Source organism: Dipodomys ordii, unplaced genomic scaffold, assembly GCF_000151885.1.
Source record: "Dipodomys ordii isolate 6190 unplaced genomic scaffold, Dord_2.0 Scaffold25, whole genome shotgun sequence".
NCBI classification, from domain to species: Eukaryota; Metazoa; Chordata; class Mammalia; order Rodentia; family Heteromyidae; genus Dipodomys; species Dipodomys ordii.
Window position 1 is genome coordinate 12,394,231 of NW_012267241.1, and position 12,329 is coordinate 12,406,559.

A 12,329-nucleotide genomic window follows, 5' to 3' on the forward strand; every position below is an offset into this window, starting at 1 on the left:
CGGACGGCCCAGGGCGCGGGGCGGGGAGCCGCTCCCCGGGGGAGGCGCAGCGCGCGCTCCCGCCCCAGTCGCACGCGCACCTGGGACAGGGCCTTCCCAGGTAGGGGACTTTGGTTGCTAAGCCCCGCCCCGTTGTCCTGCCCCTCCCCGGCCTCTCCTCCGTGAATGACCGGGAGCGGAGGGCCTCCCCGGCACAAGGGCGGACAGCACTGCGACCCGCAGGGACACTGCCGTGCCAAGGCCCTGAGAAGGTGCGTCAGCCCCAGCGCGAGGGGCCTGGAGACACTGGTGACGGGAGGGACCAGCCCAGGTGCGTGGGGCAGAATTTCAGGTGGTGACTTCGCAAAAGTTTCGAATCTCTCTGCAGGGGACATTTCATTGCTTCCAGCAGGTTCTCAGCTTATCAAGTGCTTGGAGAAACAGTTATTAACAACAGTAACACAAGGACAGTCGTGGTGCCTGCCGGTAATCCCAGCTATTCTGGAGTCAAGAGGCTTGAATCCCAGGCCATTGGGGAGCAAAAATTTCTCAGGCTGTACCTGAAGAAGGAAGGGAAGAAGAGAGGGAGAAAGGGAGGAAGGAAGGCAGAAGAGAGAGAGAGAGAGAGACAGAGACAGAGAGAGACAGAGACAGACAGACAGAGACAGACAGACAGACAGAGACAGAGACACAAAGACAGAGACAGAGACAGGGGGTTGGGGAAGAAAAGAAAGAAAGAAAGAAAGGAAGGAAGGAAGGGAAGAAAGAAAGGAAGAAAAAGAAAGAAAGAAAGAGAAAAGGAGGGCAGGCAAGCAGGTTGGGAGTGTGGCTTATGTAGTGTACTGCCTGTCTGGCCAGAGTAAAGCCCAGAATTCAAACCCAATACCCAAATAACAAAGAATCAAGACTCAAGAACACTTCTTTGACTCCTTGATAGTGAGAGAAAACTACCAGAATTTCAGCTAAGACGAAAACTCAGGAACAACAGCTAGAGAAGGGAAAGTTGTTCCTCTACAGATCACACCTTTAGCAAGTGGAAGTTCCTCTCTAAGAATAATTGGCTCTGGCCTGGACAAGCCTTTCAGGGTCTCAGGTCCCAGATCTCTCAAGGAGGATTAATTTCCCCAATTTATAGGGCCATTGTGCAAATCGAATCAGTCTATGTGAAACACTGCCTGTTTAGCACTAGTGAGTTTAATCAATTGGAGGAGTGGAAGAGCCTCTGTAAATATAGGAGGGTTGGCCAGGTTTTCATTGGATGGACTTCTATTTGCAGTCAGAGTGCCTACCCTTTGCTCTGGGGTTTTCCTACCTCTCCTCCTCCCTTTCCAATTTAGCCAGTTGCAATTGCCTTCTCTTCACTATTTCCTGTCTCTCCAAGAGAGCTAGCTAGCTTTCATTGAGCTTAGAAACCCACTCTCCTATGTTTAGAGATTAGCTGCTGCACCCTCTTCCCCCTATTCTGTGCATTACATACAGTTTGAGAGTTAGCTGGGATGAAGCATCTAAGGGTCTCTGCCTGGTAACAGAAAAGGACAGAATGAAAGGGTATTTCAGAAGACACAGCAGTATACAAGTAGGCAGAGATTAAGCAATAGATGGAGACAAAACAGCCAGAGAGATGGGAATAAACTGGTGAAGGTTTCTGCTTCCCCAACTTACTTGCAATTGTGTTCTTACCATGTCACAGACTCCAGTGCCTTCACATGGTGCCCTGAACGAAGGCAGACAGATGCTCAGTACACGTGGGTACCTGGCTGAATATAGAGGGAAGAATGTCTTTTAGTTTCTTCTCCTTTATCTTAAGCTGAATGTGGGCGGCAGCATACTCTGGCCCTAATTCCATTTCCCACCATGCCAAGAAAACTCCTAATTAAAGAAGGCAAGTTTAAACCACAAGGTGTTCCCAAATCATCCCAGGAAGTTTTTTTTTTTTTTTTTTTTAAATCAGTCCTGCCTAAAAGCAGTGCTTTTGCAATTGAGGCCTGTGGACAAGTATTTCTGCCTCATTATCAAGACTGCGGTTTCTGCTTAGTAATGAAGATAATGATAGCTTCCAGAGGGAGAAATAGCTAATATAAAAAAATTTCTTTTAGCTGGGCGCCAGTGGCTCATGCCTGAAATCCTAGGTACTCAAGAGGCTGAGATCTGAGAACTGCAGATACAAGTCTGTTGGGGCAGAAAAGTCCCTATGAAACATTTTTTTTTGTTTTTGTGTTTGGTAGGTTGTGGGGCCTGAACTCTGGGCCTGGGCGCTGTCCCTCAGCTCTTCAGCTCAATGCTAGCTCTCTACCACAGGAGCCACAGTGCCACTTCTGGCTTTTTCTGCTTATGTGGTGCTGAGGAATCAAACCTAGGGCTTCATGTATACAAGGCAAGAACTCTACTACTGAGCCACCTTCCCAGCCCTGCCATGAAACTCCTATTTCCAATTAACCACAACTCAAAAGCCAGAAGTGGGGCTGTGGCTCCAAGTAGTAGAGCGCTAGCCTTGAGTAAAAAGAGCTCAGAGACAGGGCCCAAATTTTTTTATCTTGTTGGATTATTCACTGTCCCCTGGAGGCTGTCATCTAAAGTTAGTTTCAAGGTAGTATGCCTTCTAAAAGGCATCTATCTCAAGGCATTGAGAGAAGGTGTTAGTATATACACACCATCCAATGCTATGTAAAAATCATTCTTGAACTAATTCTACTTTAAAATTCCAGAGCATGTGACTGAGGAAGTTGAAGGGACTTGTTGAAAATCAGATGACTCACATAGTGCTTTATCTCCTAGACTGTCCTGGGACTCACTATGTAGTAAGGCCTTACTATGTAGGCTGACCTTGAAAACCAAATTTCCCAAGTCAGCTTCCCAAGTGCTGGGATTATAGGTATGAGCCAGCCTGCTCAGCACTTCTGATTTCTTTATACTGAGAGGAGAGTACCATAAATCTCTCTATGCAAAATTAAAATGGATTATTAGCAGTAGAGTACCAAAATTGCTTTAAAATAAGTTGAAGAACTCATAGGATGTAGAAATTTTAACATTCCTTTGTTGAATGTTATGGTAAAATTTTCTTAAGATGCTCAGAAAACACCTAAGATATATTCAACATAACTATCTGAGTAAATATTTTCATAATACTTTACTTCCTGTATGCAGATGAGAATAGGCTTTTCAAGAGATGAGCTCATCCGAATCACCTCTTACTACCATCTAGAAAAAAAGAGTTAAAAATTCATAAATACCAATAAAAATAGTTTTCCCTGTCTACTCACTTATTCCTTACTCCCTACACACTAACATCAGTTATCTTTTTAAAAATCAATTGGCATTTATCAGCTGAAGTTCTGATTAGTTAGCAGACTGTTTAACCCCAGTGAAAATTCTAACAAGTGTTTTGTTAGACTTAGTACTACAGAGGTTGAAAGCTAGGTGTGGTTACTATCTTATCAAAATCCTTTTTTTATTTTATTTTTTCCCATTAAAATTCTTTACAAGCAAGTCCCAGAAATATATGGCTGTTAAAAGATAAAAGAATATTCTAGTCTGGAGGCTCTCATAGATCAATAAAGGGTACAGAGCTGGGAATAAGACAGCAGTGGAAAGCTTGCCCAGTATGCCTAAGGCTCTAGGTTTGAATCCTAGCAGCACGAATATAAATGAAAGAATGAATAAATGAATACATAAATGAAAGAATGTATAGTGCAAAGTCACAGAATAAACTGAAATATCACCAGGTAACAGGAGAAGCACAATACAAGGAAGTATCTATTTTTAGTTTTAGTTCCTCTCACTTATTCAATGTTTTGTCTGTGTTCAAAAAAGAACCATGGTTACTGATCAGTTGTACAACTTATAAAATAATAGAAATGCAGTGGTAGAACTGTGTGCAGGGCACAATATGTCCAGTGAAGCTCTCACTTGAGAGTTTGAAGTTAGAGAAGGCTCCCTGGGAAGTTGTGGTGACTGATTTTGTTGTTGTTGTTGTTATTGTTGGTCCTGGGGTTTGAACTCTGGGCCTGGGCTCTGTCCCTCAGCTCTTCAGCTCAAGGCGAGCGCTCTACCACTTGAGCCACAGCACCACTTCTGGTTTTCTAATGGTTATTGGGGATAAGAGTCTCACAGCGTTTCCTATCCGGGCTGGCTTTGAAGCATGGTCCTCAGATCTCAGCCTCCTGAGTAGCTAGGATTGCAGGCATGAGCCACTGGCACCGGGCTGTGGAGACTGATTTTTAAAGGATGAGTGATTGGTTGTGAGAGACAGCTAGCTTGCCAGGGCAGAGTAACTCAGAGCATAGGTACTGTTGCTCTTCTTGTCACATTGACATAAACAGGATCATCAGTGGTAAAAAAATAAAATAAAATAAAATCAGTGAAAGCACATTGAATTTGAGATTTTAGAATAATACCTAATTAGAAAAGTCTAACAAGTAGTTTGGAATGAAGATAACACAATTGCAAGATAATTTGGGAAGCAGAGTCAGGGACAGAATTTTGTTCCAATCTCTCTGGCTATTATATTTTCATTTATCTCTTACCATCTTCCTACTGGGCAACCTCAGATAGCACAATAATTTTATAGGTACACCAACCTACCCACCCCCCAAAAAGGTAAACATCTCTTCAGAGCAAGCTTCCTCCTTCCTTCTATGCTGAGCTCAGTGAATGGCAGCCAGAAGCCTCGTGTCATCCTCAACCTCCCCTTTCCCCTTCTCTCCATATCCAGTTATTAATCACACCTTCAGTTCCCTGTGGCACTGTTCAATGTGATTCACACTCCTGCATGTAGCTGCAACCTTTGTGGTTTGTGGTAATTCCAGCCAGGTCAACTCCTCCACCCATTGTTCTTTCTCAAGTCTGCTATTTCTGTGCAACCTGAGGCCATCTGATATTTATGGTAGGCTCAGCTCCTAGTATCTAGCACAAGTAGAAGACCAGGAAGGGTTTTCATCTAAGACCATATACTAAATGAACTAATTGTAGGTGAAAAAGTAGTCTTGTAAGGGAAGATTGAAATGTCCACCTGGATGAGTTAGTACCCAACTAATCAGAAAATATTCATTTTGTGTGTGTGTGATATGCTGTGTGTATGCATGTGTACATGCTTGTTCACACAGGCATGAGTGTTTGTGTATGAGTTTTTGTTTTTCTTCAACTTGGCAGCCTAGTAGCAAGACAAGGATAGCAGATGGCAGCTGTAGTCAGGTGGTAGAGAGTCTGATGACAGAAATAGAGAATGTCTAGGAGGGAAAGGAAGAGGATAAACCTGACTAAGTTCAGAGGTCAATTGAGAACAGAGTTCATTACACTGAGTACTAGAGAAAGAACAGGGAACGGGCCTTCCTTCTCTTTAATCCTCTCTCCTCCATCACATGCAGTGGAGGTGAAGGCATTGGTGTCAGATATCAGGAATCAGGATCTTGAAATTCTCATGGATTCTTCAGTTGGAAAGAGGAAGAGCTGCCTCTACCTCAGGTGGAAAGGGAAGCCTTTGGAGGAGTGGGGAGGCGGGTCAAGGATGATCTCAAATTAACAGTGTGGGAAAAGTGCTGTAGTCGTTTGGAGTTAGAATTCACACGATAGTAAAGCACAGAAGAGTCCAAGCCCTCTATAGAGACTAGCACAGAGGAACAAGCTCACCCCAAAGCTATAGTCCAAGTACTCTGGGGCAGAAACAGCCCTGAGAATACAAGTCAGCTGCAGACGCCAACACAAAAGGTGAGGGAGCCACAGAGAGGTGAGTCACAGTCTCTTCAGTGATTCCTCACATGTTCTTCCTTGTGAGTCAGTGTCCCAGGACTCAACTGCTTTAAATGCAGTTCCCTGAGCTTAAGACTTCTTCCTGTTGTTCATGAAGTGGAGGAGAATTGGGGGAAGGTGCAAGCATTGCAAAATAGGGTTTAATACAGTGGATAAAACAAAGTTGTCTATTTTTGAAGCTGAGTAGAATTCTAAAATGAGAGCAAAATATAATCATGCTGGACTGAGGTGATTATAAAACAGATACCCACTGCCGGGGGAAAACCCAGCCTAGCCTTGATGCTCTCTCCCATGAGGTATGCCTGAAATCCTATAGCTGAAGGGCCCCTTGTCTGTTCCATGTCTGTGAACTCATTATATGGGATCTACACCTCAGCCTGACATCATAAATATGGTCATGAGTTTTGCCTCAGAGCCTTTGAACTTGCTGTTCCTTTCCCCTAGAGGATTCTGATCTAGGGTAAAACTTGAGTTGTCCTTCCATTTTCTCCCTGTCAAATGTTTCTCCTACTCAATGAAGCCCTTCCATGATCCCTGGCTTTAATGTTGCAATTATCACTCCCCCTCCCATGCTCAGAGGTCTGCTCTCCTTCTCCTTCCTCTTTTCTCCTCTCCACCCATTTCTTTTTGATTCATCACACCCTTGCATGCAAACTTCCTGAGTATTGAAATTTTTTTTCCTATGAATGTCCATGTATCCAGTATCTTAAAAATGCTTGACTGAGGGGCTGGGAAGGTGGCTCAGTGGTAGAGTGCTTGTCTTGCATGCACGAGGCCCTGGGTTCGATTCCTCAGCACCATATAAGAAAAAAGCCGACGAAGTGGCACTGTGGCTCAAGTGGTAGAGCGCTAGCCTTGAGCTGAAGAGCTGAGGGACAGCGCCCAGGCCCAGAGTTCAGATCCCATGACCAGACCCCCCCCCAAAAAAAATACTTGACTAATTCAGTAACTATCAGTTAACTATGTGAATGAATGAATACATTTTCAAGCTTATTTTAGAAGGTATTTGTGTGTGTGTGTGTGTGTGTGTGTGTGTGTGTGTGTGTGTGTGTGTATGTTTCTATAAGAGGATAAAGTGGTGGTGGGGGGGAGCAAAAGAACATTAGGATCCTGGAAAAATCTGAGCTTAACTGTTACCAAACTGGGAAGGGAGGATGACTGTAGAATAGACTCCTTGTGGGAAAAACTCTCCTTACTTCATAATTTTGTCAAAGGGGGATGGATATTGCTAATACTGCTGGAGCAGGGTGAAGATGGAGAGCTCAGAAGGCAATGTTTTTCCTTGCAAAGGCAGAAAGCAAGAATGAATAAACAGCATGGAACATCCCCTTTTCCTCTGGGGATGAACAGGACAAGGCACTCATTACAAGACTGCAGAACTTGGGAAGGCTGATTTTATCCACTCACCATAATCTAGGGCTTTGTGTTTGCCCTAGGATTTGTTTATGGGAGCTTTCAGAAAGATAAGGGTCTTGGCAGTGATGTGAGAGGAGGGGAATTCTTGGGCTGGAATACTTCAGCAATCGGTGTGACAGGGTGTGTGGGATTTTATGACAGGCATGGCCTTGTTTACCAAGCTGTACAATAGAAACGGGCATGATGAATGAGCATAGGAAGATTTGGAAATCTCAGAGAGAGAGGAAATCCTAGTTTCTTGGGTGTCTCACTTGTTTGCACACAGATAAATGACATTTTTTAAGTGTAGCAAAAAAAAGAGCTAAGTACAGAGGGGTGGTCTAATAACTTTATAGAGTAAATATGGAGATAAAGTATTGGATTGAAAGAATCTTGAATCATGATTACAGATACTTAGGAGAGAGATGCAGAATCTCAAAAATCAATCATTTCCATACAAAGGGAAAAATAAGGATAATTTTCTTTGTTACTGTTTAACATTAGTCTTTTTGGTGATGTCTAAAAAATTTGAGTGTAATACTAACTGATGTAGTACTTTATTACCAACAAGATTCTGTAATTGGAGTGGTTTATTTTCTTAAAATGGTAGGACGAAGTTAAAGTTATTCAATGGTTGTTACTGGCAGGGGATCAAGCGCAACAGAATACTTGGCAAGTATGCAGAGACCAGGGGTTTGAGCCCCAGCAACTCAAAACAAAGCAAAATGATGGAGAGAGGAGGAGGTCTGCACAACAATGAGCTTGTCCTTGAGAAAGCGTGTGCTTAGGAGTGTCCTGTCCCTGTGTGAAGAGGAAAACTACCAGGAACCATTACTTTAGAGCCCATGTTTTTCAGAGCTGCTGACTAAAGCTATAATGTTATTCTTGATTCTGAATTTGATATTATGAGTAGCCAAGTCTTATTGTTCATCAGTAACTGCAATTTCATAAGCAAGAGTAATCAGAAAACCTTCTAACAGGATACATAATAATGGACACAGTCAACCCAAGGAATTGACAAGCCAAAGTAGCCTTTCAGATATTGTAAGACACGGGAATAGAACATTGTCTCTGGTGTCTAACATTTCAAGAAAAATGTTAAAGCGTGCTTGGTTTGAATTCTACAGATTTTGCAGACTAGCTTTTCTTCAACCCCTCTAGTTCCTCCTCAGTGTAGAGGTTTTGTTAGCCAGAAATATGTTCAAACATTAAGCAAACTAGTGAAACAAAAGTCCTATTCAAAGAAGCCAAAGGGAAAAACTTGCTCTGGGTAATGTAATGATCACAGTGACCTCTACCAGCTTGTTTAAAGATGTGGTTAACTTTTTTAAAAATATAAACAATAATGTTCATTATGAATGTAACTATTTGCCTTAAGAGCTGGTCTGTCATTCAGCTAGGCAATTATATATTCATTTACTGAATGATTTCTAAACACTCCACTTCCAAACTCAGGGCCTCACCATGATTGAAACAACGTTGAGTGAGTGACCTCACACATTCAGAGTGGGCTACACCCCTATCCTGCACAATCAGCTATAATAAAGGTAAATTGGCCAACAAAGGCTTCTTGTGACTGAAGGTCGGTAAGAGGAAGAAAGTATACCCTTCATTTCCTTCTCAGCTTTGGGATTAGAACATTTATTTGAATGAGTAAATTTAGTGTCAAGTAAGCATGCCAGCAGAGCATAATCACAGGAAAGTGTTAGAGCAGAACAAGGTTAAATCGATGTGGAAGCTCAAATGAGAAATTCCTTGATGGTCCTTTAAAGAGCAAAGGTGAATTTTACTGGAGAGGTTGAAGATGTAGTTCCCATGGTAGAGTGATTACTACTACTTGCTTGTGCAAGGCCCTGGGTTTAATTTTCTGTAGAGAAAAAAATACTTTAAAAAAAGTTTACTGGAAAAAATTTCACAAGTTCCAAATAGCTTGCTTCAGTGTTCATGATGTCCTTTGGAATTGTAATGATAATTTAAGGTCAGTTTATATATGTGGTCCTGGAGTTTAAACTCTTGTCTTGAGTATTATATGTAGATGAAAGCTACTCATTGTTCCCTGAAAAATAACACTGTATATCTGCCTATCCATTTACCTACCTATCTGCCTATCATCTATCTATTTATTGACCGATCTATCTGTCCATCCTCATCTCTCTCTCTACATGTACATCATCATACTGCTTCTTTACCCTTTAGAATACATATCCAGATTTTAATTTTTCTTAAAACTTTTTATTCTCTCCTTTATATCCTTTCTAAACTTCCATGCGATGTTCAAGTCAATGAAAGTAAAAGCAAGTAAAAACACCAACCGGAGAATGGCTGACATCTTGGCACTGGAAGGAAGCTCACTCTGGACCCGGAAAGCATAAGGGGTGTCAGTCTTTCATCATGGAAAATATGTGGATTCTGGCACCTGAAACTTAAATGATTTTCTTCCTTAAAATCAATTGTCCCCTTTCCATAAAATGATGTCAGTCTATAATATTGAAGAAGTCCTAAACCATACAATATCTTAACTCAGAATTCCTCTTCTTAGACCCAGTAAAGGATATGAGAAAATGTTGAAATGCTACGAACAAGAACTCTTCATTTTAACTTACTTGTTTCTAAAATGGTTGACTTAGTGAAGTTGATTGAATGTGTTCCTTTTCCCCCTCCTACCAGATCTTTCACAGCCTCAAATTTAGATAAAGCCAATTTCATAATTTTTATTTCTTGAACCTTCTATGAGTACAAGAAGTTAGTAACATTTTTGTAATTTACTTACATGACTTTGCCCTTTTTTGGAATTGGTTCAGTATATCCAAAGCATGCTGTGTACCATTCTTTGTTATGCTTAATCCAATATTCAGTTGAATCCTGCTATTTCGCCCAGACAAAAGCGTATCGTCTAGGCTTAAGAGGGAGAAAATCAGCCAGAAGTCAGTTCTAAAGTTCTGAAAGGATTTATTTAGTCACATCCCTTAGAAGGACATAAAGCCACAACATTTTTTTAAAGCCACCATTAAAGTAGATGGCTTTGCTAAGTACCATCATAGAGTTGTTTATTTTTTTGTTGTTTTTGCTTTTTTTTTTTAATCGTGGCAATCTGGAAACATTACATTCTCTTCACTCCAACTCCTCCTTCCATTTCATCTTACAATGTGATAGCCTGGGAGACCACTGCAGCCTGGGAACAACCAGTGATCTAAACCGTCCAGTTAATAAAGTTGTTCTGCTTTGATTTCATATAGCTTTCATTTCAACGACCAAAGGCAATCCAGAACCTGAACCTCACTTACCTCCACCCTGCCTGGGAAGATGCAAAAATGATATTAGCTAAAAACAAAAAAAGAAAAACAAAGGAAAAAAATGGTAAAATGCTGTTAAAAATGCATATGGAAGTCACTTTGAATGTCATATTTCTTAATACACATTCATTATGAAGTGTTCAACCTTTATAAAATGGTTCAAGAGATACTCATTTATTGCCAAACTTTTATTATAACAATGTCACAATATTTATGTTTTTAATATATATTGTTTAAACTGTTGAATACACCAAGTCAAAGGACAGTTTAAGAAACTATTTTCTTGCTTAAAATAATTTTTATTGTTGGTAAAAAGTGCAGATAACAGTTTTACAAAACAAATGAAAATTTTAGGTCATTCTATAAATAAAGTTAAAAGAAGTTTAAATCCATGTAGGATTTTCTCTAGTATACACTTTACTATAGTGACCATTTCTCTGCATTTCAGGAATGCAGCCAAATTCCCATTTCTTTTGTTTTAGTTATTGTTTTCTTTAAAGAAGTTATACATAGGGGTTTCAATTCAACAAGTCAGATTATGAGAACAGTGCATCTTGACCCATGTCACCCCTGTACTCTTTTCATTTTGTAATTTGGGTTTTGAGACTCCAAGTCAAACTGCTTTGAGCATCTTAATTATACTTTTGCTCTTTGAATAGGGATTATTTTGAATATTGATTCAATACTCCTGCATCAACAAGGTCACAAATCAATTTGTCAATTTATATACCCAGACTCAGAGCAAACTTTGGCTGAGAAGCAGGAGAGAGCACCATTAACAAGAGCATCTTCTTGGTGTGCTGAGGGTGGAGGGTGCAGCCTTCGGGACAGGTCAGTTTCTCTCCCCTCCATATGGGTTGCAGTAGAAGCCCAGTTATAGCACCTGCTGCCAGTCTTGGAATCCTATCCTGTCTCTGCTTCTCCAGGCAGGTGAGTGCTTGGGAAGGGGACATTTATGGGTTTTGTTCCTCTGGGTATTTCTAAGATCTACCCATCTCAGTTAAAATATAACACTTGATTTGTTTGCATAATATCTGAGTAAAGTATACTTAGTTTTTTTTACTATCATAGCAAAAACAAAGCAGTAAGGAAAAAGATAAATTCTGTATATTACACACAATTAGAAATACTGGAGTTGGAAAATCTTGTAAAGACTAAAAATACAACATTGAGAAGCAGGTGAGGTATGGGGCTGTGGGCTAAAGGGTGAATATCGTAAGGCTGAAGAACTGCATTACTGTGAGGGTAACATGACTGAAATGCATTGTGACTTTCACTAACCTTACATTCTATATTCAACAATATATCACTGTTTCATTTAGAAGGGAGGGTTAAAAATAGTTTATCCATAATCTTACTTCCATATCCTTTGTAACTTGAAAACTATTTCAGACATATTTTCCTGAAATGATGCTTACAATATAAATTTCTCCATGTGTTATTCAGAATTTTATTTATAAGGAAAGTTGCATTTAGCCTTCCCACAGTCTGTAAACATTGTCCATATGATAAGCCTCACTACACATCTCATGTAAGTCATTTCTACCCATGACATTAAAAATAAAATAAAGACCTGCTTCAAACAACTAATGTAGGAATTTGTTATCAAGAAATGTATAGGAGAGAGTTGTTGCACATACAGTATTTTCTTTAGGTAGATCTTTCCAAGGTGATTAAAATATACAAAATATTATTTACACCATACTAAACTTTCTTTTTTTGCCAGTCCTGCGCCACAAACTCAGGGCCTGCACACTATTCCTGAGCTTCTTTTGCTCAAGGCTAGCACTCCACCACGTGAGCCACAGTGCCACTTCCTTTTTTTTCGTGTATATGTGGTACTTAGGAATTGACCCAAGGCTTCATGCATGCTAGGTGAGCACTCTACTACTGAGCCACATTCCCAGCCCCATACTA

The 12,329-nt window shown here is 40.7% G+C and overlaps 1 protein-coding gene across 1 annotated transcript in view; it reads right to left on the reverse strand.

The window, feature by feature from the left end:
• The window catches only part of Dsg2 (desmoglein 2), a 40,507-nt gene extending 40,133 nt beyond the window's left edge, over positions 1 to 374 (reverse strand). The window contains exon 1 of the mRNA XM_013014804.1: positions 6 to 374. Within this exon, the coding sequence (XP_012870258.1) occupies positions 6 to 374 (369 nt within the window). The remainder of the gene's footprint in view (positions 1 to 5) is intronic.
• Between the last annotated feature and the right edge of the window lie 11,955 nt (positions 375 to 12,329).